Source organism: Vipera ursinii (genome assembly GCF_947247035.1).
Source record: "Vipera ursinii genome assembly, chromosome: 1".
Classification (NCBI taxonomy): Eukaryota; Metazoa; Chordata; class Lepidosauria; order Squamata; family Viperidae; genus Vipera; species Vipera ursinii.
The window spans coordinates 207,523,418-207,549,836 of record NC_139512.1 but is presented as its reverse complement, the minus strand read 5'-3'; the positions used below and the strand labels follow the sequence as shown (position 1 = coordinate 207,549,836).

The 26,419-nt window shown below is 40.5% G+C and overlaps 1 protein-coding gene across 2 annotated transcripts in view; it reads left to right on the top strand.

Annotated features, from left to right (window-relative positions):
* The window catches only part of WDFY2 (WD repeat and FYVE domain containing 2), a 46,505-nt gene extending 34,290 nt beyond the window's left edge, over window positions 1-12,215 (top strand). For both annotated transcript variants that reach the window (XM_083348917.1, XM_083348918.1), the window contains exons 4-12: window positions 1,334-1,388; window positions 3,890-4,040; window positions 5,917-6,029; window positions 7,371-7,497; window positions 8,661-8,766; window positions 10,150-10,251; window positions 10,605-10,735; window positions 11,051-11,159; window positions 11,243-12,215. In XM_083348917.1, the coding sequence (XP_083205043.1) occupies window positions 1,334-1,388; window positions 3,890-4,040; window positions 5,917-6,029; window positions 7,371-7,497; window positions 8,661-8,766; window positions 10,150-10,251; window positions 10,605-10,735; window positions 11,051-11,159; window positions 11,243-11,272 (924 nt within the window). In that variant the 3' untranslated portion in view covers window positions 11,273-12,215. The remainder of the gene's footprint in view (window positions 1-1,333; window positions 1,389-3,889; window positions 4,041-5,916; window positions 6,030-7,370; window positions 7,498-8,660; window positions 8,767-10,149; window positions 10,252-10,604; window positions 10,736-11,050; window positions 11,160-11,242) is intronic.
* The last annotated feature ends 14,204 nt before the right edge of the window (window positions 12,216-26,419 follow it).

Below are 26,419 nucleotides of genomic sequence, written 5' to 3'. Positions count from 1 at the left end.
CATTTTCACATCTAAATGCATTGAGTACCAAATCCAACCAGTTTTGAAGCAATCAAATACCAAGGTATCACTGTACTTCTAAAAAATTGGAGTGATTTCTAGCAATGGTAGCAGCTTAATCAGTATCCTGTCATTGCCTACTAGTTCTTTGTTTTTTCCCCTCTAAGCTTTAAAAAAAATATTTATCTTGACTAGTTTCAACTTCCCATCATACAGCTTTCCATCTGCTTTTTTAGCAAAAGTCCTATTACTAAGTAGCTATGGAGAATCTGATTTAAGTGAATCATCATCAGTTGTGCTTATAAAATGTTTCTATCAGTATGTCACAGGAAAGGCTTCTCCAGTCTGAATGGATAAGATAGTAGATTAACAAAGGCTGATTATCCACCACTGGTAGAGATAATTGGGTATAAGGATGTATCTACCATCTGCCAGTACTCTTGTGTAAGCATATACTAGGCAGAAAGCTGCATCATTTCCTTGAGGGTGCAGTAAGCTTCAGTTTCTTTTAAATATAGCTTATAAAATAAATCACAAGTGGGTGGGTTTCCATAACATACTAAGGCAAAAGTAGCAAATCACATTCCATCCTTATGCTCATTTGGTCTAGTGGTTAAAGCTAGGCACCAGGAGACTGTGGGTTCTAGTCCCACCAAAATTGGGGCTAAATATTAAACGTGGAATATAAATAAATAAATGTGAAGCCCCTCTATGAGTCAATCATCCCAAATTCAATGCTCTCTGGACATATTAGACGTCCCAGCATTTTCTGTCGGCATTCTGGGAATGCTAGCTCCAACACATTTGGAGAATCTAGGCCAGGGGTAGGCAACCTTGGCTCTTTTATGACTCGTGGACTTCAACTCCCAGAATTGAAGTCAGCAATAGCTGGCTCAGGAATTCTGGGAGTTGAAGTCCACGAGTCATAAAAGAGCCAAGGTTGCCTACCCCTGAATTCCAAATCCCCTTGTGTTTACCACACACCTCTTAAAAATATCTCTAGATTTTGCTTGTTTTTTTAAGAAGAAATTTGCCATGTAGATGCTATGTAAGAAAACCAGAATTTCCAAGCCATATTTACCTGAGTTTGTGGGGTGGGGAGGTTTATGGTTGAAACGGTCATAGTCTTGCATTCTGAGTCGACATGCCTTCAGACTTCTCAGACAGGCCAATGAATCAGAGGTAAAGAACAAGACTTTTTCACCAGAATCTCAAAGGATACGATCCAAAACGATTGACACAAAATGATAAATTCTTGGATTTTAACAAGAAATGTTACATTGCAAACTAGATGTTTAATACATTCTAAAGTGGCTACTCTGTTATTTTCCAGGAATTTATTTTATCAGAAGATTACAACAAGATGACAGCAGTTAAAAGTTACCAGGGTAAGAGATGCAGTTGGTATTTTAAGAGGGAAAAAAAAACCCTCCAGGTGTATTTGTCCTTATTCCACAGCCTACAAAAGCAATCAGTATTGTAGACTGGCTTTTTAAATAGTTCTGGCTGTTTTCTGGCATAATGCATATTTTAGGGTGGTTTTTAATTTTTTTCTTAAAGCTGCTACCAGCAAACATAATTGCATTCCGTTCATCTCCATGATTAAGTTGTGAGGCTATGAATTATGACATACATTTGTTACTATTGTGATAATTTTTTTAAAAAAATATCACCTTTTCAAAAATAAATTCAAGAATCTATGTTAAATTCATCACAGCACTACTACCAGATCTTCAACATTTTGCATTTATCTGGAATGACAAGCAAAACCTCTGCTCTATATGCCTTTAAAATAACTTGCAGTCAAATGAAGGGGAGAGTCTGCATTTTTTTCTTTGCAGCTCAACACCTGTGGATGTTTGGGTGTTTTTTTTCACATCTCAACATCATATACATTTCAGCCTTTAGTCTCAGTCAATAACATGAATGAATTGCTATTAGAAGAAATCAATTTAATATACTGGTTCCAAGTGTTGTCACTTATATTACTCACACCAATTCCAGAATACAACACTTTTTAAGTTTCCTTGTCTCAAGCTGTTTTTTGTGCCTGGAAATCATGGAACAAAGGGAGACAGAGAGCAATTCATATAAAACCCAATATTTCCTTATTATCCAGAGGGGATGAGACACAAGGGCAGGGGTAGGCAACCTCGGCTCTTTTATGACTCATGGACTTCAACTCCCAGAATTCCTGAGCCAGCATAGCTGACTCAGGAATTCTGGGAGTTGAAGTCCATGTGTCATAAAAGAGCCAAGGTTGCCTACCCCTGCACAAGGGCAGTTCATTGTTCATTAATTGGATGCCACTTACAATAATCAGATAACAAAATGAAAGGCGCCCAGATTTGCCTTGAGGTAAGATGGGTGGCTTATAAATTTAGAAACTTATATAATTTAGAGTTCTTTATTAAAGACATGAGAGCCAATTAATTGTAGTGGTTAAGGCATCAGGCTAGACACTGGGAGAGGGTGAGTTCTAGTTCCACCTTAGGCACAAAGCCAGTTGAGTGACCTTTAGCTAGTCAGTTTCTCTCAGCGCTAGGAAGGAGGCAATGGCAAGACTAGAAAAATCTTGCCAAGAAAACTGCAGGGACCTGTTCAGACGGTCCCCAAGAATTAGACATGACTGAACAGAAGGGAAAAAAAATTAAAACATGTAGGAATGACAGCAGATGCATCCGTGCTATCATTAGTGTAGATCACTGTTAACCAGAGGTGTTAGGTGCTTAAAATTCCTAGAAATTTAGGTTAATCTTTTTGCTATTCAATACATTTTGAAGAAAGCAGAATGAGTTCCACTATTGGTACTGAGACTAAGATTAACTCATGTTGTCCCTCACTGCTCTTTAAATTAAATCTCTGTTTCCTGTTGTCGGAGCAGCTCCATTTAATGGTGGTTTGTTTTCAGGGCCCATCATGTTGCTTTTCGACACCATTCCTCCATTCACATCACTTCTTTCCCGCTGTTCTAGGCATATAACACAACATGATGCTCCAGCTCCATAATGTTTGCATTCCTTTGAGGTCACTTGGGCAACTTGAAGGAATATGTGACAATAGCAGAAATGGAAGAAGGCTACTGCGGGACCACAATAAACCTTAACTAACCCAAATGTAATTTGGAGGAACCTGCCCCACTTTACATCGGGGAGGACTGTGTAGAGAGAGTTTCCTCCTTTAAATTTCTGGGAGTCTACCTCTGTGAAGATCTGACCTGGAAAGTTAACACAACCCAGGTGGCTAGAAAGGCCCAACAGAGGCTTCACTTTCTTAGGATCTTGCGGAAGAACAGGGTAGAACAACAGCTAATGACCGTCTTTTACCGGTCTACCATAGAGAGCGTCCTCTCGTATGGTATTGTGGTTTGGTATGCTGGTCTGACAGCCGCGGACAGGAAAGTATTACAGAGGGTGGTGAGCACAGCACAAGACATTGTGGGCTGTCCCCTGACACCACTGGATGACATCGCCAGGGCTTGCTCCCTTGGAAGAGTGAGGAAAATTCTCAGGGATGACTCACACCCTGGATGGTATCTCTTTACTCTACTACCATCCGGTAGGAGATACAGGAATATAGCCAGCCGTACCAACAGGCTGAAAAATAGCTTTTATCCGTGGGCTGTTAGGCTTTTAAATGGGACATAATCTTATGCAGAATTGACTTGGGAGACCGGTGTGTGGTGTAGTTGGTTCACATGGTGTGGTAGGATGGAGGGTTTGTTGTCACTGTGTGTTGGGGGGACAGAGCACGGGGGGAGGCTCAGTTAATCTCAATGTACACATGTTGTACTTTGACAATAAAGGTTTATTATTATTATAAGTAATATATTTCTTGGATGGAAAAGCTCTCATGTGCGACATTAACCATCTTATTCTTCCTCTTCCAGCTCACCAGAGCAGAGTGCTGATGGTCCTTTTTGTTTTGGAAATGGAGTGGCTCCTGAGTATTGGGCAGGATAAATACTTTACTTGGCATTGCTCTGAAAGTGGCCAACGGCTTGGCAGTTACCGGATTAGTGCAGGGGCTTGTGGGTTACAGTATCCTTTCCAGGAATAGTGGCATTATGTGGAACTTTAAGGAGTTTCCAGCTTGCCAGTTCATAACAAAGCAAGCATAGAATGTGTAAATATGCTTTTATGCATGGAAACTATAAGCTGATTTTATCTTTCTGATGCACTGTAGCTGCTTAATAATGCTGACTTAACAGCCCATAAATATCTTGCAGTGGTCCCTCTGCAGTATTTTGAAATACTGAATATTTTAGGAACTAGAAATGCAATAGTTGCTGATTGAAAATGTGTCATCTGTTTGCAGAGCAGGGCAAGGGTGGGTTTGAATAAATGAACGAACCCTAAATATTTCCCAGCTTGATGTACTAATGTATTTGGGTCATGCCTTGGAAGGTGTGGTTGGATTTTATCTATACTGTACACCAGTACATATGAAATGGCTTTTCCCATTATTCATCCTGAATGAGAGGAAAGTGAGAGCATAACTCCCATCTCTATAGCAGATGAAGTTCTACCAAACTAACCTCTGCAGAGGAAGCACCAGCCATGTCAAAGAACTGTTTGCTAAGGACAGGGAGAAGAATCATTGTTGCTCTTGGATTTCCCAAGGAAATGGATTTGAGTCTGATTTGCTTAACAAAACATGAGTTTGCTGGCAATGAAAGTACAGATAGTCCTCAATTTACAATCACTACTGTGCGCAAAATTTCTGTTGCTAAGTAAGTTGTTGTTAAGTGAGTTTTGCCTCATTTTATGACCTTTTTTGTCATGGTTGTTAAGTGAATCACTGCAGTTGTTAAGTTAATAACACGGTTGTTAAGTGAATCTGGCTCGCCCATCAACTTTGCTTGTCAGAAGGTCGCTAAAAGTGATCACATGGCCCCTGAAACACTGCAACCACTAGTATCTAATGTCCCAATTTTGACCATATTGATGCTGCGACAGTTGTAAATGTGAAAATGGACTTCAGTCATTTTTTTCCTGTTCCATTTTAACTTTGAACAGTTGCTAAATGAATGGCTGTAAGTCGAGAACTACCTGTTTTATAGTTAGAGTAGGAACTTGTCTGTTCCACAGAACATGAATAACCTAATATCAGAAAAAGGTAAATCCAGAGGACAGTTCTTCTTCTCTGAGCTGAGGGACCTTCACAGGTCCCTTTGAGGAGCAGTTCTTAGTTTGCAGGGATAACAGGATAAAAGCAACATTTGTGTTGTTATCTTCTACTATACTGAGAGAGGAGATAGTGGGTGTTTTCCAGTTGAGGGGCTGCCTCTTGCTTGTTGTGATTCCTCATCAGCCAGTGGATCTGGCAGCCAAGTCTGAGGAATCACATGAGGAGGAGGGGCCTGGAGTAACATTAGAGTCAGAGGAAGGCTCTGAGGAGCTCCAAGACTTACGGTCTGACGAGCCTGGCCCCTCTACTCGTGCTCAGGCTGAGACACAGCTGTGCTGGGAGTCTGAGTTGGACAGTGATGAAGCACAGCTGGGAAATATCTAGGATGTACGAAAACGCCGGCAAGAAAAGAGAATAGGATAGAGGAATACAATGGGGCGGCTCCAAAGGCAAAGGAGAAGGCATTAGGAAGCCATGCCTTGGCTGAATAATAAAAGGGAAGGTGTGGGAGGTGTTGGTTGCCTTGGACATTGACTCAGGTCTGTGAATAATAAAAGGGGTTGGTTTTTCTTGCGGTTCCTGCCTGCTTGTTGGAAAAGGGGTTTCTCCTTGTGAGCATAACAAGGACTCACATAGGCTGGGACAGAACATTGCTAGCAGCCCTGAGAGTAAACAGTGGCTTGTTTGGGGATGACTGTGGGGGATAAAGTTTCAGCCCATGCAAGCATTGAAAAGTGGGGAGAGACTCTTCTAGTATTGTCAGCTTCCTGAACCCCTCCATTCCAGATTTGATGTGGAGACGCGGAATGTTTTTATTGGTGATCATTCTGGGCAAGTGACCATCCTTAAACTAGAACAAGAAAATAGCAGCCTCATAACAACTTTCAGAGGACATACAGGTATGATTTTGAATCACTCTGGCTTTTCTGTGATCAGCATAAACTCTACCTAAATTAGATAGGTAGGTAGGTAGGTAGGTGGGTGGTAGGTAGGTAACATAGATAGATAGATGATAGATAGATAGATAGATAGATAGATAGATAGATAGATAGATAGATAGATAGATAGATAGATATGGGTGGGCAGGTGGGAGGGTAGGTGAATGGATGGATGGATGTAAACCTGAGATTCAAAGTTCTTTGAAAAATCTTTCAAGTTTTACTTTGAGTTGCCTACATGTTGTGGCTACTTCGAATATCTTATCATTTTCGGCCCCAGAAATGTCTTCTGTTGCATTAGTTGATATGGTTTTTCTCATAGTGCTGGAGGGCTTTCTTCAGACTTTTGCCTCATGACCAGATATTTTCAATAAGGAACAAATCTTGGGAAGACTGGGAGAAGCTGAATGCCTGTAGGCATCTGTTGTGGGAAAGAAGAAGCAGAGGCTGGGAAAGACAATGGCTGAGGCTTAATGCAGAAGGGGTTAATCTGCAGCCATAGAACCAAATTTCCAATGATCTCTGGAACTGATTGAGTCAGACTCCTAAAAGCTATTTGTCTCTCCAGGACTCATCTTCCTTTCATGGGACAGAAATAGGGTATCAAAGGAAAAAAGGACAAGTAACAACATCTCCTACTCCCCCAGAAGGGTCCATTATAGAAAAGGCTCATTTCTGGGCTCCCCCTTCCACCCACCTGCTAGCCAATGGGACCTCCCAGCATACCCTTCTCTAGCTCATATTAGGTGAACAGATGCTACCTGCAGCGCATGGTCTCAAAGGCAGCAGCTACTCAGTAGAAAATTTCTTTTCTGTTTTTGACCTCTCCCCAAGAAATTGACATTTCAGGGGAAAGCATTGGAGTGTAGCAGTGGCTGGGCCATTCTGTTCAGCAGAAGGCATGCTTCTCTTCAGGTATTCCCCAGCGGGCTAGGGAATGCAGATGTCCACATCCAGCAGCCAGAGCTGTGAATATTTGCCCTCATGCTAATGGCAACTGCCCAGAATGGAAACTGACACCCGCTCCATTTTTTTGAAATCCGTTGATTAGTGGGATTAAGGCGAGGAAGGTAGGCTGAGCTGCGAGGAATACCAGCTCAAGTCATTGAATCAGCTTCCTTGGGCTTTTCCTGCCTTAGTCCCACTCTCTACTAGTGCGGTTGTCTGTATTGCCTGGTTCTAACGTCTTATAGAAAATGGTAGGTCTTTAGTTAATAATAATAATCATGTTTTCATATGTGGCTAATACAAATCTCCATCCTTCCGTTCTTCTCCCCCCCCCCCCCCCCGTCTTCTTTTCAGGTGGAATTAGTGCCCTGTGTTGGGACCCTGTTCAGCGTGTCCTGTTTTCAGGCAGTTCTGACCATTCCATCATTATGTGGGACATTGGGGGAAGAAAAGGAACAGCTATTGAACTCCAAGGACACAGGTACAAACTGGGCACCAAAATGCTTCTTTCTGTAGTCTTGCTGTTATTATCCCGGTCCCAAAATATGCTTTTGTTCACATACGCTTAGAGAGAAGAATCTCACTTGGAGCGGTGAATTGTTCCAGAATGAATGAAATTCAGAAAAACCTCTTGAAACAGCATGCCCAAATACGTGCCTAGCAAGTGAAAATGAAATAATCTTGTTAATGCCAAAATAAACCAAATGCCACTTGGGCTGCTTTCAAATCCTGAGCTGCTCCAGTGCCTGAGACGCCACAAAATGTCAGATTTTTATGAGAGATTTCATAACTTTGGGGACATTTAATTATGGTTGACATCCAAAAACACTGAATGAAGTCCCTCAAGAGGGCCCATTCCCTGAAAAAAAATGTTGATCGTGAAAATACAACAATATTTTCAGAGAATTGGAAGAAAGCTGACATGCAAATATGACACATGCATTTATTTTTGAAAGTTAAGCCAGGCATTTCACCGACATAATTCCATTATCTTTTATTAGTGGAAATAGAATTTAGATGTAGACATCGCTTGTAGTCATACTATCTTCAGATTATGGCTAATTTTTAAAATGAATGTATAACAACTGATTAGTTCAGTTATTTAAGATTATTAAAGTATTATAATAAAGTATAAATTGAAATATATGTCTATGAGTGTACTAACGTGAGAAAAGGTTGAGGCAGAAGAAAGATTGGCATCTATGTACAGATGTCTGGAGTGGAGCAGTTCTTTATTGTTTGACCAATTTAATTTTTAAGGTCTAAATTACACAATTGTAATCTCTCTCAAAGTGTGACCTTGCACCTGGTTCTAATTTTTGAATTTGGGGTTCTGTTAAAACACAAAAAAAATCTTGACATCTCTTTCCTGTCTCAAAGAAACATAGCGATCATTATTTGTTAGAGAAATGAGCAGGTTATGGAGCAGTATGCTGAAATTGTAACACTCTCCCAAATAAATGCCACAACATATGATATTGCTCTCAGTTTTGCTATGGATTAAGGCAGGATATGGAGGGAGAAATCAAATTTTGTATGTGTGACAGACAAGAGAGATGGCGGAAAGTTGGCAGGTTCCAGTTACTGTTCCTATTTATAAATGGTTCCTAATATTGTTTTTATTTTACTCTATGTGCTCTGTAGTGATAAAGTTCAGTCCCTCTCTTATTCCCATCACACTCGGCAACTCATCTCTTGTGGGGCGGATGGCAGGATCGTTGTCTGGAACATGGATGTTGAGAGGCAAGAGGTATCCAGTCAGTTCTTCCTCTTTCTCTGATCAGGGAAGTTATCACTTACGTAATCTTCAAAAGAGGCATCAAAAAGCCAATTTAAGCCAAAAGTGACTGCCTGAAAACTCAGTATAATAACATTGTGTTTTCCTGTTGGGGGCTTGTCTGTGTCTCCTCTCAGCCTGGTGGTCTTCAGTTGCCTTGGACTAGATCAAGGGCTTAATTTGGAAGATCAAACTAAAAATGTTGCTGGAAGACATCCTATTCCATTCCTATTTGCAAAACTTTATTAAATGCAGCCAAAATTAGTCTCCAAGCTGTTTTGGGGCTGTTTTGCAAGGCTGGGGAGTTTAAGGATAATAGTGGAAAAGATTCCCACTCTTAATTTGAGAGAAAGGAGAATATCTCCTGTATTTGGCAGTTCTAGCAGCAAATGGTGGTACAATCTCAGATTTGTGAAAGTTACAGGTGGAATGTTTGGGAACCCATGCATCCCATGAATGAAGGATTGTCCATTCCAGCCTTTGATGCTTTGTAGGGCCATTGCTGTTAGGAGTGACATATATCTAGTGCTTTCTGTCTCACACAAAAGTACACATATCATTGGAACTGTGTACATATACTGAATATAATTCAGTATGGTGCTGGATACATATGTTTGTTTCTCTTAGAAGCTAGTCTAAGGTTTTTAATGCAGGCAGCTAGTTTGGTATTTGAGAAAATCCATACAGTACAGTAATTTAACAAGCCTCATTTGCCAAACGTGAAACACAATATACAAAATTCACGTTTGTATATCACCTCAAAATAATAATAGACTAATTCCACTGTACTCAAAGTCATCTGGATAATTCACTTAATTTTTATTTTTGTCTATTTACCTCAATTGTGTACATTTGCAAGGGTACAAATGAAGCAGTTTACAAAGTTAGGCATATTTTCATGTTTACAGCAAAATTGGCTCAAGGAACATATATTCGTAAGCAACAAGGGAAGATATTTTACATTTTTACAGCCAATTTCCTGAAGAGAAAATAGTAGGCCGTTCCCCAGTATGTCCAGTGGCATTATGATTCTAAATATTAAAACCTCAGAAAACAAACATGGAGACAAGACAAACCTAAAATACAACAGAAGGCAGTTCAAAGGAAACCTCAGAGATTGGATTGAGAATCCATTGTTTGGAACTCATGGCTATCAACTTTAGATCTAAAGTGCACAATATAAGCAAATGTATACAGAAATTGTTGATTTACATAATGTAGAATTTCAAACTAATTTGCTATGCCAGCCCCAGGGAAGAGTGGAGCAGCACACCTCCTTACGTGAGTAGGCTTGGTATCTATTTGTGGCCTGTACACAATTGAGTTTAAGGATTCCTCCCTCCCTTCTTTTCTTAGACACCGGAATGGTTGGACAGTGACTCTTGCCAGAAATGTGACCAGCCATTCTTCTGGAACTTCAAACAGATGTGGGATAGCAAGAAAATAGGCCTTAGACAGGTATGTGTCATGCTGCTTTTTGAGTGAATGAAGATCATCTCCTGTTCCCTTTGATACAAAGTTCTGTGTGCCAATAGTAAGCATTTCAGGAAGGTGCGTGTTTATAGAACCAAAACTACACTACTGGGGCAAAAGAATGAGCCTGTCAATTTATTATTGTGTTGTTGTTGTTGTTGGTAGTAGTAGTAGTAGTAGCAGTAGTAGTATCATCTAATGTGGTTTCTAATCTTTTTTAACGTGGAGTAGCAGAGTTTTGGGGAGGGAAATTGATAGGACCCACCCTGACATGATTTGATGGGATAGATTCTTTCAGTTCTTTCATGGTGAATCTTAACGTGCTTTTTAAATTTCAGCATCATTGCCGAAAGTGTGGAAAAGCGGTGTGTGGTAAATGCAGTTCGAAGCGCTCTTCCATACCTCTAATGGGATTTGAATTTGAAGTGAGAATCTGTGATGCTTGTTACGAAACAATAACAGATGAGGAGTAAGTAACTTACCCCCTTTCCAGTTGCTGGGGCAATTTATGCCAGTTTTTGGAGATAAATAAAATAAACATCAGTTTGGAAGGTTTTTTCTAGGTCTAAGTCAGAGATGAGCAATTTTTATATTGCTGAATGATAGTTCCCCAAATAATCCATCATGCTTATGATGGCTAGACCTATGAGAAATCATAGTTTAGTGACTTGTTGAAGGCCACGGGAACTCAATTAAGATATTATTTATTTTTAGCATCTAGATGTTATATTGTGATTTTCCAATTCCAATATTTTCACTTTGTCCTGTTATGTGCTTCCTTTAGACGTGCTCCTACAGCCACTTTCCATTACAGCAAACACAATGTTGTCCATGTACACTTTGATACAACACGGGGTTGGTTGCTGACATCTGGAACAGATAAAGTTATGAAGGTGAGAATGTAACTTACCCCAACCTTATCTACAGTGATTCTGGATCATTTAATAACCTTATTCTTTTGTCTCCTTTGGAACAGTTGTGGGATATGACACCAGTAGTATCCTGATGTGGTGCTGAAATGGGAGCAACACAGTATTAATGAAGACGGGATTCTTAATTCTGTAACAGAAAATGAAGCAAGTCATGTACGGACTGTTAAACAAAAGAACTAATATTTCTGGATGCATTTTTTTTAAGTAACCTACCAAATTCAGGGTGAAAACTTTGCACCAAACGATCTACTTCACAAAATGCAGATTTTTTTAAAAAGAAACCTTAAAGACTCCTCTTGTCAGGCAGGCTTCATTGAGCCATTTGGAACTCATCTGGAAGTTTCTGTGTATAACATTATTTGTGTTTTGTGTTGATGTGCTGCTGGGGTGGTGGATCTTTGCAAATGTGAGCAATTGCTTGCAGTAATAGATTGATAACAGTGCTCTTAAGAGACAAAAGGGAAAAGCGAGTATTCCATTTTTGGTTTCATTTTCACTTTCATTATGAAGTACAAAAGTTCAAGTCAACCAGCTCTTTTGCCTTTATATTCTAGAAAATGGTACTATGAGTTTGGGAGTGAGCCAGGGAGAAAAAACAGGCAAAGTCCAGTCTTTCTTCTTCCAAAACCAACTGGAATGTTTAGTTTATTGCATCATCAGAATAGCCAACCAAAGCTTTCTAACCCTGGACACAGCCAGTCAGTACACAATCCAGTTTCAATTAAAAACAAACCTTCAAATGGTTTTATATTTGGCAGTAATTAAAAGGGCCCTCCAGGTGAGTTGGATCACTTCTGAAATTTCCTCTGGGGAGTCTGCTGAAGTTGTGTTTTACTAAGTATGGTTTGAAATGAATTGTCCCATCCATTCTTGTCACTTCTGTGGAAGGATGTATATTTTTTAAAAATGCTGATGATTGTAATTTTTAATTTTCAGTTGTAACTCTCTAATTAATATAGTGAAACTTCACATTTTGCATTACTGGGCAATTTTTTCAAAAAATAAAAGTATGAATGAAAAATATTTACTTTCTACTCTGCTTTAAACCTCTCTCAACTAAGCTAATAGAGCAGGGGTGTCAATAGAGCCCCCGGCCTGACGCATCACAATGAAACCGCGCCCCCCCCTTGCCGGCATTGGGGAAAAAGCTCCGATACGTCGTGCAACGTCATGTGATGTTGCGAGTTTGACATCTCTGTAATAGAGAGTCCTACGTTCAGCTAGTTTAAAACCTGATGCCTGACATTCCTTGCTTTTCCTTTGCTAAAGAAAACAGACTTTGCTACTTCATTTGCATGCAGGTGCTACACCTGCAAACATTAAGAAAAGATCCTGTCATACATCAGAGAACACATTCACTTTTCAGCTCCTATGGTGCTCACCACTTACATTTTATACTGTCAGATATAAATAATAATTATGGGAAGTCAGATAGGGAGAGGAGTTGTATCTTTACATCAGGGATCCCCAATTTCCGGGCCATGGCCCCCTACTGGATATGGCCCATTCAGAATACATGTGGCTGTTCAGTTGTGCAAGCGGCAGATGCATGCACCTGCCGCTTGTGCAAATGAAGCTACATAATGCTGATGCGCACACCTGCTGCTCACACAGAACCATCCCCTTTTCCATCCCCCTCCCCCCCCAGTCTGCCAAGCCGGAAAGATTGGGGAATGCTGCTTTACATTGTAGCCATACGTATTTCCAACAGAGAATATCCATGTATGACTTCTGTATTCTGAGACTGCACTTTAAATACGAAACTGAATATGAGTATGCCACTGTAAGCGGCTGCCTCACATTTGTGGAATGGAAATCAAGACACTGAAGCCTCTGATACAGAGAGGTAGGAAAGTGATACTGTTCCACTCAGAAGTCTGAATAATTTAGGTTGCACTGCTTTGCATGCTGCTTCTAAAGTGCATAGTTCAAGGGATGGATTATAATAGTAGGATGTGAGGGCAGGAACAGATTGTGGAGATCATCTAGTCCTACCCACTGTCCAGTTCAAGAATCTGCTAAGCACATCCCTGACAGATGGCCGGGCAGACTCTGTTTAAAAATCTCAATATACTTTTTTAAACTCTTGATTTTTAATGGAAGTTTGGCAAGTGTCATGAGGTGTCAAATTCCTTTTCTCTCTCTCTCTGAAAAGGGGTGCTGTCTGTTTAATCTTACAATGTTTCTCATATTTGGGAAGTGATTGATGAATTCATAGTGACGTGAGTATGTTGAGTTTATTGCTGCAAGTAGTGCCTTAAGATTTCTCAGGGGATAGATACTTACTGGCATATTAATAAGACTACCTCATCCTCATGAAAAATTATAAAGTGCAAAGGAGTTTTAATTAGCCAATAGCTATACAAAGAACATGCCTATGAAACCTGACTCGACTCCACAGTTGCCTGCACCTGCTTTCACTTGCAGCTTTGCCAGTGACTGTGTGTGTGTGTGTGTGTGTGTGTGTGTGTGTGTGTGTGTGTGTGTGAGAGAGAGAGAGAGAGAGAGAGAGAGAGAGAGAGAATTCCTAAGGGGGGGAGGCTATGGAATGTAAGTGAGCCTTCTGTTGCTGGAAAAACGTTATCTGCCAAGTCCAAGTCATGAAGAATGTTTGACCAGAGCAGATTTTTTCCCCCCAAAGCAAAATAACTGAACTCAATTGGTGAACTATGAACTGTGGGTGGCCTAGATGGGAAGGGGGGAATTACCTATGTGGGTTTTCGTGGGAAAATCCCAGAACTGACTTTGCTTCTGCTGTGCCTAGATGGATTTTTTTTTAATAAAGCTACACTCTTGATCAATCTGAAGAGCCAGGGGTTTCTTTTGTTGAAAATGCCAAATGGGACGATTGACGATGCCAATGATGAAATAAAAGCAGCCATGGAGATGAAGTATTATAGATTACATACATACATATGTAGTCTATATGTAGTCTGATTTACAATAAAGAGTAAATTCAGAAAGATATCCCTACACATACATAATAATGAAAAAATAACAAAAACAATTATCTGAAGAGCCAATTGGTGTCACAAATATTCACCCCTCCTCATTTGACATATATACTCAGCAGATCAAATAATGTTCATTAATTAGTCTTAAAATATAACACATTTCAAGACTGTTTCACATCTCATTCTGCAGTTAGTAGGGAAACTTGCATTTAAAAAAAATCTCAAAATGCCCAATCTTAAATTATATTATGAAGCTGCTGCGTTAGCAGGAATAAGTGATTGGATTAATTTGACACAAGAGAGATTATTAAATCTTGAGGGCCACGACTTGTTATTTGGCTGGCATGCATATTTGTTGTATGATAAGAAGGTAGATAATGTGTTTAAAGTGCATATTTTAAGACAGGCATTGTTGAGAGTTTGGAAGAAGTATAGACATAAGTTAGACTGTAAGATGCCATTGTGGGCAATTCCAAAACACGCAATAGAAAACATAAATGTTGGTTTTAAACATGATGTGACTACGTATAAGGAGATTTTAAGCTTGGAAAGTAGTGTATGGTGTTTAAAATCGTACAATCTCTTGCGAGATGAGAAGATTGTTCAAACTTGGTTTCAATATACTCAGTTACGGGCCAGGTGGAAAGAAGATCAGAAAACTGGTTTTGCAATGACTGATGAAAATTTGATAAAGCAAATTAGAAATCAGGGTCCAGCACATATCAAACGGATATATCTTGCATTGATAGAAATTGACTCAGAAACAGAACTTGTTAAAGATTGTATGATAAAATGGGCCCAGAACATCCAAGAAGTTATTACAATGGACACGTGGGAAAAGATCTGGGTGAGGAACGTAAAATTTACACAAGCTCAAAACCTAAGAGAGAAATTTTATAAAATGTTTTATAGATGGCATTTAGATCCTAAAAAGCTTGCAAGTATGTATCTGAATTATCAGCCAAAATGCTGGAGGTGTGGTGGCGAAGATGCAACATATTTTCACATATGGTGGACCTGTAAAAAGGTCAAGGCTTTTTGGATAAAAATTTGGTGGAATATGCAGAAGATCTTCAAGCAAAGGATAAAGTTTTGTCCGCAATTCTTTTTGTTGGGTATAATTACAGATGTTACTGTTGTGGACACTAAGTTGATGTTGAATTTAATTACAGCAGCAAGACTTTTAATAGGTCAATATTGGAAGAAGGAGGAACTGCCGACTATAGAAGAATGGACTTTAAAGGTTTCTGACCTGGCAGAAATGGCAAAGATCTCGGCTTATTTGAAAGATCATTTGCAAGAACGTTATATTATGGAGTGGAAAAAGTGGATTGAATATATCCAGAACAAATATGGGACTAAAAAGTTTCATTTAGCATTTGAATAAGTCTTCCTTTCTATTTTCTTTTTTTTTATATGAAATATTAGTATTGCTTGTAGTTATCTTATATGAGCTAGAGAGCGATAGATTTAAGAATTTATTGTTGGTAGCATATGGATGTTTATGATTGTTCTTTGTTTTTATACCCTGTATTTAGCTCTGGGAAGTCGGGGGGGGGGGGAGGGGAGGAAGGGGGGGAGGGGTAGGGAGGGATAGGTAGGGGTGGGGGGAGGGGGGATTGTTAAAGATAAAATGTATTTTAAAACTTTTCAATAAAAAAAGTCTTGAAATGTTCATTGATTAGCTGTAATGGCTACAAAAAATATTTCAAATCCATAGAAATCAACTGAAAAGCAGCTGAATGAAAACAACAAACTTAATTGATAAAAGCTAAACACCAAAGACTGATACTTAAAGTCAGTGCTTTTTTTTGTAAAAGAAAAAGGTGCCGGAACTCACACATGTCATACAACCCGCCTTGCCTACCCTACAAGGTTCCATCCAAAAAAGGTGCCGGAACTCCGTTCTGAGCGTTCTATGAGAAAAAAAGCCCTGCTTAAAGTAACCCCTCACAATTATCCCAATTCTTATAACTCATTTATACACATAAGCTGGCTATGAATTTAAAATAATCAATGAACAGAGCAGAACCACCACCACCAAAAAAAAACCTTAAGCAAGATTGCAGCTAGGGAAGATTAGTGTATAACACACATGCAGCCTCATTTCCTGTAACTGGACTAGTAAAGGATCTTACAACAAGAGCCAATGTGTGTAATAAGATTAGCGAGATTTTTATCAATATGTTGTCTGTGTCTAAAAGATGGTTAAGGACAGGTTGCACGTTGCAAGAATTTTAGTCAATTCAATTTCAGTTTCATGCTTCTTTTAGAGGATTAAAGGTAAAACTGACAACCCAAATTCAGTTACAATCTAAAAATATCATCCCACAATCTTGAACAAGAGTATTCACTCTTTTTCAAGTGCACAATCCACAGGGTTTTTAAAAGTAAAAAGGCCCAGGACAAAATTCAAATACATTTAATCTTCAATATTAAAATTTAATGAAGTGCAAATAATGTTATTTAAACATTTCCTTCCTTTGCCATATTAATCCTTGCAATTTGGAGGTAACTTTTACAGAGATCCAATTGCTGGCCCAGGCTTTTGAAGCTATTTGCAGTTCTGGGACTTCAGCATTTTACTTCCTGAGTGCTTTACTCAAATCTTAGGAAAATCATTTGTCATTCTGACAATTTCTCTTTCCTTGTAGAAAGCAGTAACAATGTTTGGTAACTGATAAGCTGTACAGCAAGAGAAATCAAAAGTAGCTTTCAGGCATGTCCAAGAATATTATTCAACACCAGGCTTTTGTCCCTGCTCAGTCTCCTCAAACAATCTGCCCAGATTATTTGTTTTGGTTTTTTTTGCAAGGAGGGGAAGAAATTGGTATATTAAAGAGAAGAGCAATTTGAAGCACAAGTTGTCTAGCTGTTTAAGATAATATATTGTTAATCAACATAGACCAGTGATGGCAAACCTTTTAGAGACAGAGTGCCCAAACTGCAACCCCAAACTCACTTATGTATCATTGGGTGCCAGGTGGGTGTGGCCAATTGGGTGGGTGTGGCTGTAGTGTGCTAGATGAAGCAAAAACCCCAAAGTCATGGTCAGAGGCGAATATTGTCCTGATTCCAAAAGATAACACAGACCATACATCAATTCAAAACTATAGACCAATATCTTTACTTAATAGTTATGACAAAATAGTGAAACAAATAAAAGAAGACCTGGAAAGATGGGGAAATTTGAGCCTTTCATTGTTAGGGAGAATTGCTATCGTAAAAATGAATGTATTACCTAAAATCCTTTTCCTCTTCCAAAATATTCCTATACAACTTGATCAAAAAAAAATTTGAGAACCTGAACAAATTGACATTAAATTTTATATGGCAAGGGAAAAAACCAAGGATTAAAATGAAACATCTGCAGGATGTTAAAGAAAATGGGGGTTTTGGACTACCAGACTGGGAAACATATTATCATGCAGCGACGCTAACTTGGATTAGAGAATGGATAATTTTAAAGAATAAAAGATTATTAACTCTAGAAGGCCATGATCTGCAATTAGGCTGGCACGCATTTCTATGGAATGAGAAGAAAGGGTTATATCAACATTTTTAAACCATTGGATTAGACAAGCGCTACTTAAAATTTGGAATAAAATTAGAAAACAAAATTACATTAAAGTACCAGTCTGGTTGTCCACCCTTGAAGCGATAATCTATCCAAATTTGTTTAATTTGGAAAACAATACTACATATAAGGATATTACGAATGAAATGGGAGAACTGAAATCTAGACAGGAGCTAGAACAACAAGGGATAAAATTGTAATGGTGGGTTTACCTACAGATACAAACATGATATGGGAAAGATAAGAAAGAGTGGGGGATAAATATTTAAGAAACTTCATTGGATAAAATTTTATTGGGGCCAGATGAGAAACAAATAAGGAAATTGTATAGTTTGCTATTGGGGTACAAAATGTTTGAGGAACAAGTTAAAGAACCAATGCTGATATGGGCTAAAAATTTGGGATATGGCATAGATTTTGATATCTGGCAAACTCTCTGGGATAGAAATAAAAAGATAACGCTGGCCTCAGCTTATAAAGAAAATTTATATAAAATGTTTTATCGGTGGCATCTCCCCCCAGCACGATTAGCCAAAATGTACAAGACAATATCCCCTAGCTGTTGAAAGTGTTCCGAAGAATTAGGTACTTATTTTCATGTTTGGTGGTCCTGTAATAAGACGCAAAAGTATTGGCAAAGAATTCGGACATGGCTAGAGGAAATATTAGGACGGAGAGTCGAATGTAGACCAGAATTTTTCCTGCTTGGCATAACAAAAGAGAAACATAGCAAAGAAGAGTTATATTTAATAATACATATCATCACAGCAGCGAGAATGATGTTCGCCCAGAAATGGAAAACCAGTGAAATACCGGAAGAGAGTAAAGTGATAAGTAAAATTTAGGCGTGTGCAGAAATGGACAAGTTAACTTTGGAAATTAAAAATAAAGACCAGTCAGATTACTACAAAATTTGGAATAAGTTTTACTCATGGTGGGATTAGAAAGGAAGGTCACAAAAGAAACACACAGGATGCTGATTTCACATATTACTAGAATAAGGTGGTTGATAAGATTGAATATTCTATAACTGTATATAAATGATATGTACATAAAGGGTATATATATATATAAATCACAAAAATGAAGTAATGACAAGAAGGATTGTCAGACTGTTAACACCTTGTCCAAAGTTTTAAATAATAAAGTTTCTTACAAAAAAACAACCAGCTGAAGGCCTAGAACTGGGGCGATGGAACGCCTGTCCACAGAGAGGGCTCTGCATGCCACCTGTGGCAACTGTGCTATAGGTTCGCCACCACAGACATAGACAAACAGTCAGGAATAAAAGCCAATACTGTAATTTAAACATTTTGTGAACCATATTTTTTGAAAGATAATTTGATTAGAAATGCATCAGGAATTGTTTTAAGCCAAAGGATTTGACCAGACGTCACATTCTATAAGAAACAAATAAGCACAGGTAGTTTTTGATTTATGACCAGTTGCTTGGCAACCATTTGAAGTTACGACAAAGTCTCCAAAAGCTACTTACAACCTAGATTTGAAATTCGGACAGCAACTTCCCCATCATGTGATTGCACTTCAGGAGCTAAGCAACTGGCCCATACAGTATTTATGGCCATTTGTAGCATCCTGCAGTCACATCATGTTTTATGACAGTTTTGTTGAGAATTTCTGGTTTTCAGAAAACCAACCCATTTATTTGCTTAATGAGCACAGCATTTGCTTAACAACCACTACAAAAAAGGCCTAAAATAGTGGCCCGCTTTACAAATCACTTATGACTTATTACTGTAAGAGCCAGGTTCCATTACGGTTGTAACTCTGAAAGCCACATTATTGATCAGTCAGATGCATAAATCAAGGCACATTGAATGTAAAACTTTGCTATAAAGTCTATGTATTTTATAAAACTCTGATTTTATACTTCTTAGTCTTCCTCCAAGAGAGCCAGCTTACTGTGGTGGTGAAGGCATTAGGCTAGAAACCAGGCAATCGTGAATTCAATGACAAACCACTTAAAAAAAAACCTTGCCAAGAAAACTATAGGGTTAGGGTTAGCGCAGTGTATTGTTACTTGGAATTGCAACAGAAGCATCAAGGGCAAAAGAAAAGTCAGAAACACTCCATGTGAAAAAATGCACAAGATTTCATCACAATCATATTGAGGTTAATGGAAAGATAGGATGAAATTTTGCAGGTGGAATGAAAACCCCAGCCTGGGGATGAACCAAAGAAAGGGAAAGGTGATGAGCATGAAATGAAGGTAAACTTTGTGACCATTCTGCCGCCATGGATGTTTGTCACTGTTATTGTCATCCTCAAGAATGAGTGGTCTGGAAAACGATTGTCTCATACTAGTGGAATCCAAAAGCAGAAGAGCTGCCTATAGTTTAATATAAAAAAACACCAAGGAAGAAGCAATACAGAAGAACAAAAATCCTCACTGAAGTGCACATAAAAATATTTCATGGAAGTACTAGCTACTTTGTAACACATATGTTAGTTCAGACATGTCAAACACAAGGCCCAGGGCCCGGATCCGGCCGGCGAAGTGGTTTCATGTGGCCCACAAAGCCATCCTGGAAACAGTGAGGGAACGGCCCCTACTGCCTTGGCCCTGGCCCAGAGACCCTCCTTCTGCCAGAGACCCTCAGATCTGTCCCACTCCTGCCCATAGGCACCCTTGATGCGAACGATGTAGAGCTGGCCATGCCCACCCAGTAGGCCATACACAGTCTAGCCATGCCCACCCAGTAGGCCACGCCCACCCTGGCCATATCCACCCGGCCCCTTGAGGGCAACTGCAATGCTGATGTGGCCCTCAATGAAATTGAGTTTGACACCCCTGTGTTAGTTAGTAGCTTCTTTGCCTCTTGGCCAAGGTTTACATGTGTGGCTATGATCTAATTAATCTAAATAGACAAGTTGCAGGCTAGATCACAAATAATCATATATCTACATTTCAAGAACCTACTATTCTTTCCAAAAAGTGGACTATAGGAACAAATAGTGTTACCTACCAAACATGCCAATATATTTTATAGAGGGAAGGGGAGCTCTTAGAACTTGTAGGCTGAGACCGTCTTCCCATCCAGCCTCCTTTAAAAAAAACAGAGCCCCCCCAAACAGGCTTGCAATAATAGTGCTTCCTTGCAGAATAACATAAGTTTTCCATGAGGAGCCTCTGAGCCTTGCACATTTCCTCACAACAGCTGGCACCTCTCTGCAAAGAACAGACCAGTTGGGTGCTGTTGGGCCCTGGAGCTGACTGAGTAGCAGGTAAAGTCCTACAGATGCAAGTCTGGCTGGATGCGAAGAAGGCCTCGGCCTACAAGCTCCCATAGCCCCACACACGCTGCTAGCATCAGCTGCCTGGCGTTAGCTCCCTTGAATGGCTAAGTGGGAAGCAGGCCGAGGCTTGCTGGGACCTCCAAGGAATAGGAAGTGGATCCTAGGATGCCTTGGGGTGGGGGAGGCTTGTGAGGCCCAATGGCAGACAAAAATAGGTTGTTTTTTTAAATATGTTCTATACATAATGTTTTATAATTGTGGGATTCGTTGTTTAGTTGAAATAATCACAAGCCAAAACTTCCAAGAGAAAACAATGGTAATATTTGTACTCCTTTGCAAAGGGGTGTGTGTGCTCCTTGTGCATGCAAGCACACAGTGGACACACCCCAAATCTTCAGTATTCTTTTTTTATATTCTCCATTGCCATTTCAAACTTAACCCACCTCTTCTTCATTGGTTTAGTAATCATACTGTAATCATGTCGTCACAACCTATCCAAAGCTTCTAAAGTGAATACATTATCTCTGCCCCTGATTACATCTACCATTCCCCTAATTCTATCGCCCCTTATTTATGAATTATCTTTTATGGTCGTTAGTTCCTAGGGGTTGTCTCTAAAGTTGCTATCATATCAGTAAATTCTGGTTAGGACTGGTTTTCAGTGTAGCAGAGACCTTCCTAGATACAATTCTCAAGCTTCAAGCTAGGCTCATGAGATTAAAATATTTACAACATATTTGCTTCACAGGCTAGCATGTCTTCTCAGTTCTGTAAAAACAATAAGCTCTTTTCCCCACTGTTAGGCATATGGTGTTAGCCTACAATGTTGGGTTGAAAATATATTAACCATGATATTATGTCTTTAAGATGTTAATTGGCCAATGGGTGTGTAAGTGTTCTCATGGCCATAAGAGGGAGCTAGTACCGTAGCTTCTCTCTCTCTCTCTGAATTCACTGCTCTCTACTATTACTGTTTTTGCTCTGTTACTGTGATAAACCTGAACTGTGTATTGACCTCTGGACCAGTAAGAAGACTTTGTATTTTGGATTACTCCTTGGACCGTTGCTATTGTGTATGACCTGGACTGTTTATTTTTGACTGTGCATTTTTGTTTTTACACCACCTCAAAAGTAAACTACTTTTTGCTTTTACAACTCAGTGTACTCTTGTGGTTACTGTGTGACTCTTACTGCTCTCAGTACCCTTCCTTGTCTGTGCAACTCTTTGGTAGCACAAGGAGACCTCTGCACAACAAAATTCCTTAACACCCACAATAATGTTTTCATTGGTGTGTCCCAATTCTTGTGGAAGAGTTATTGTTGTAGAATTTTTATGGAAGTAGTCATATGAAGCATTCATACCAGGAGACTGTAATTCTGCAAAGGATAATGTCCACAAAGTCTTTAGCAGTTGTCAGATCATAGGGAACTTCACTTCCTGCCTCCCAGACTCTAAGCTTTACTACAGAGAGTGTTAATACAATGTCTGGAAAGCTGCTGCTTGTCTGCTTCCAAGTTACACTTCTTGTTCAGTACAGAAACCGATGAATGTTATCCCTGCCTCCAGGAAACAAGTCCCAACCAACATTAAATTATAACATTTTTAAAGAAAAAAACACAGCAGGGGGAAGCAAACTTCCTTTATTATCACCTATTTGCTTTGATTTGGAGACTTTACAATCCTGAGATATACAGTATTTGAACAAGGCTTTACCAACCAACTATCCCAACAATTATTTTTGTTATTATCCTCATTTGCACTAAGAAAAGTTAAATCAGATACTTCTCAGTCTTCCTTCCATTTTTATTCAGTTTTCAAAGCTAGAGAAACTCCTTAGGGAGGATGCAAATGTGACACATTTCTTTCCCTAGTATTCACCTGCAGGTTGCCCAGGCCGTTACACAGGGGGCTGAGAACGATCTTGTGATTCACTACATCTTCATGGGCAATGAATTTGGGCAGCGCACAAGTGCAGTATAGTAGCTACAAGTAGCTTTGTCTTGAGTAACCATTCCTAGAACAGAGCTTAAATGAGAATTTCACAAAGGAATGCAAATGTTATTTTCAGGCTAATTTTGAAGTTTCTTTGGTAAGCTACAATGCAGTAGATGAAGTGAAGCAATTGGTGAACTACAGTAGTACAAAGAAGAGTCACAATTTCAAGGGGCTCTCGTTATTTTCTGCAATGCTGCTGGGAGAGAATCACCCGCGGAAGTATCGCTCTCCATATTTCTTGTTTAATGGAGATTCTCAGTCTTCCAGGTCATGGTTGTCCCAAAGGTGCTTTTTCAAAAAGCAAGTGGAATTTCTTGGTTTTAAACGTTTTGCTTCTCATCCAAGAAGCATCTTCAGTTCTGAACAAAACAAACCCCAGGAAAGTCCAGTTGCTTTTTTGAAAAAGCACCTTTGGGGTTTCCATTCTTTGCTTGCAGACTCTAGCTAAAATAGATACGTTTTAATATGCATTTTAAACTCGCAGCAGGTGATATTGTGTTATAGTGATGGCAAGATTGAGTATGTTTGGAATAAGGAAAGTATTTCTATCACTATCCCAATGCCATTCGACAGACAATCAGGGCTCCGTCCCGAGGTCCCGGGAGTGAGGATGTGCAGCCTCCTGAGCTCCGGCTGGTGTACTTGAATGCCAGGTCTGTCGCTAATAAAGCTCCTCTCGTCCGCGACTTGGTCGAGGGTGAGCAGGCAGACCTGGCTTGCATCACGGAGACTTGGTTGGGCCCAGAGGGTGGGATTCCTCTGGTTGACCTTTGCCCACCAGGTTTCCGGGTGCTACACCGGCCTCGGGCTCAGGGTAGGGGCGGGGGTGTGGCTGTTGTCATGAGGGAGACCTTGTGTCCGCGGGAGGCCACCGTTCCCCAGATAGTCGGGTGTGAGTCTCTCTTTTTGAGATGCGGCCCTGGTGCGCAGTTGGGCTTGCTGCTGGTGTACCTTTCGCCTAGTCACACAGCATCAGCCCTGCCTGAGCTTCTCGATGTCCTCTCTGGGTTGGTGATTGAGTTCCCGAAACTTATAGTTTTGGGGGACTTCAATCTACCATCGCTGGGAGGATCATCTGAGTTGGCTCGGGAGTTCATGGCTTCCATGATGGCCATAGACCTGACGCAAGTAATTTCGGGACGAACTCATGAGGGAGGCCACACCCTTGACTTAGTTTTCTTATCTGGACGGTGGTTAGATGATCTTGGTGGGGGCTCCCCAATTGTTATGCCCCTGTCATGGACCGATCATCATCTCCTGCGGCTGGTCTTCCATTTTGCCACCCCCCGCCGTGGGTGCGTGGAACCAATTAAATGGTACCGCCCCAGACGCTTAATGGATCCCCAGAGGTTCCAGGCGTTGCGGATTATCTAGACCCGTACCAATCGGGTTTCAGGCCCGGGCACAGCACGGAGACGGCATTGGTTGCGCTGGTGAATGATCTCTGGAGGGCTCGGGACAGGGGATATTCCTCTGTTCTAGTCCTATTAGACCTCTCAGCGGCTCTCAATACCATCGACCATGGTATCTTGCTGCGGCGTCTCAGGGGATTGGGAGTGGGAGGCACGGTCTTACAGTGGTTCTCCTCCTATCTCCAGGGACGTTCGCAGTCGGTGTTGGCAGGAGGGCAGAGGTCGACCGCGAGGTCTCTCGTTTGTGAAGTTCCTCAGGGGTCAGTCCTCTCGCCTCTCCTGTTCAACATCTATATGAAACCGCTGGGTGAGATCATTCGTGGCTTTGGAGTTGGGTATCATCAGTATGCTGATGATACGCAGCTTTTCCTTTCAACCCCAAACCACCCCAGTGATGCCCTCAACGTGATGTCCCGTTGCCTGGAGGCGGTTCGGGTCTGGATGGGGAGGAACAGACTTCAACTCAACCCCGACAAGACTGAGTGGCTTTGCATACCTTCATCCCGGGTTTATTCGGATATTCCACCTCTTTCTATGGGGGGTGAACTATTAGCCCCCGTAGATAGGGCTCGCAACTTGGGAGTCCTCCTAGATTCACGGCTCACCTTGGAAGACCACATAGGGGCTGTGACTAGGGGGGCTTTTGCCCGGGTTCGCCTGGTGCGCCAGTTGCGGCCCTATCTAAGCCGGGATGATCTATGCACGGTCACTCACGCACTCGTGACCTCTCGACTAGACTACTGCAACGCTCTCTACATGGGGCTGCCCTTGAGGACCACCCGGAAGCTCCAACTGGTACAGAATGCAGCCGCGAGAGTTGTGTTGGGAGTCTCCCGATACTCCCACGTTACACCGCTGCTCCGTGAGCTGCATTGGTTACCAGTTGCCTTCCGGGTGAGATTCAAGGTACTAGTAATGGTGTTCAAAGCCCTACATGGCAGGGGTCCGGAGTACCTTAGGGAACACCTGCTGCCGGCATCAACTTCCCTCCGCCCTGTGCGTTCCCACAGAGAGGGCCTCCTCAGGGTGCCACCGGTCAGAGAATGTCGATTGGTGGCCCCCAGGGGGAGATCCTTCTCTGTGGGCGCCCCGGAGCTATGGAATCAGCTACCGGTTGAGCTCCGGACGGCGCCCGATCTTCGCTCCTTTCGCCGCGAGCTAAAAACACACTTTTTTGAACAAGCTGGCCTGGCCTGATGAGGGGACTGGGGGGGGGTTGTTATTGTCATTTTATTGGGGTTTTAAGATGTATTTTTAGTATATGGGCATGTATTTAATCATTTTTTAACTTTTGTAACCCTGTATTTTTATTCTTGCCCTGTTCACCACCCTGAGTCCTTCGGGAGAAGGGCGGTATAGAAATATTAATATAACATAAAACAATCATCATAAGAATACCTGAAGACTATAAGAGCGCCACCACTGGTGATGGAATCACCGGATTTAAATATTCCATTTCAGGAATATAAAATTCCACAATTCACCATCCCCAGCTCTTACACACTGGGCAACTTTGTTTCGCAATTTTGATATAAACTAAATACAACACAGAGTTCCATGGCGAAGCAATGATTTCAGCTGCTTGTCCCTTTCCACATTCCAAGTTTCAAACACTCCCAGCATTTGCTATTGTATAAAAGCTTTCATTATTTATGAAAATTTCTGAGCCATCGTGCCAGGTTCATTACAAATATTCATCCCCTCCCCTCTTCTGATGGTAATTTGAATTAAAGTGTGCAGATTTTATAAACAAATGGCAAATGTGGATTTATTGTTTAAGGTAAGATGCCACAACAACTGAACTGCATGAAGTGCAATGAAAAATTGGATGAAATTATAAAAGGAATTACAGAAGAAATTAGATATTGTAAATAATTATTTTTTGAACTGTGTATATAAAGATGGGTTTATTTATTTCATGTAGGAAAAAGAATGGATTTATTTACTAGAATTTGTTTAATTATATTAAAAAAAACACCTTCCATATCTATTTTTCAATAATTGGGGGCACTGCTCTAATTCCA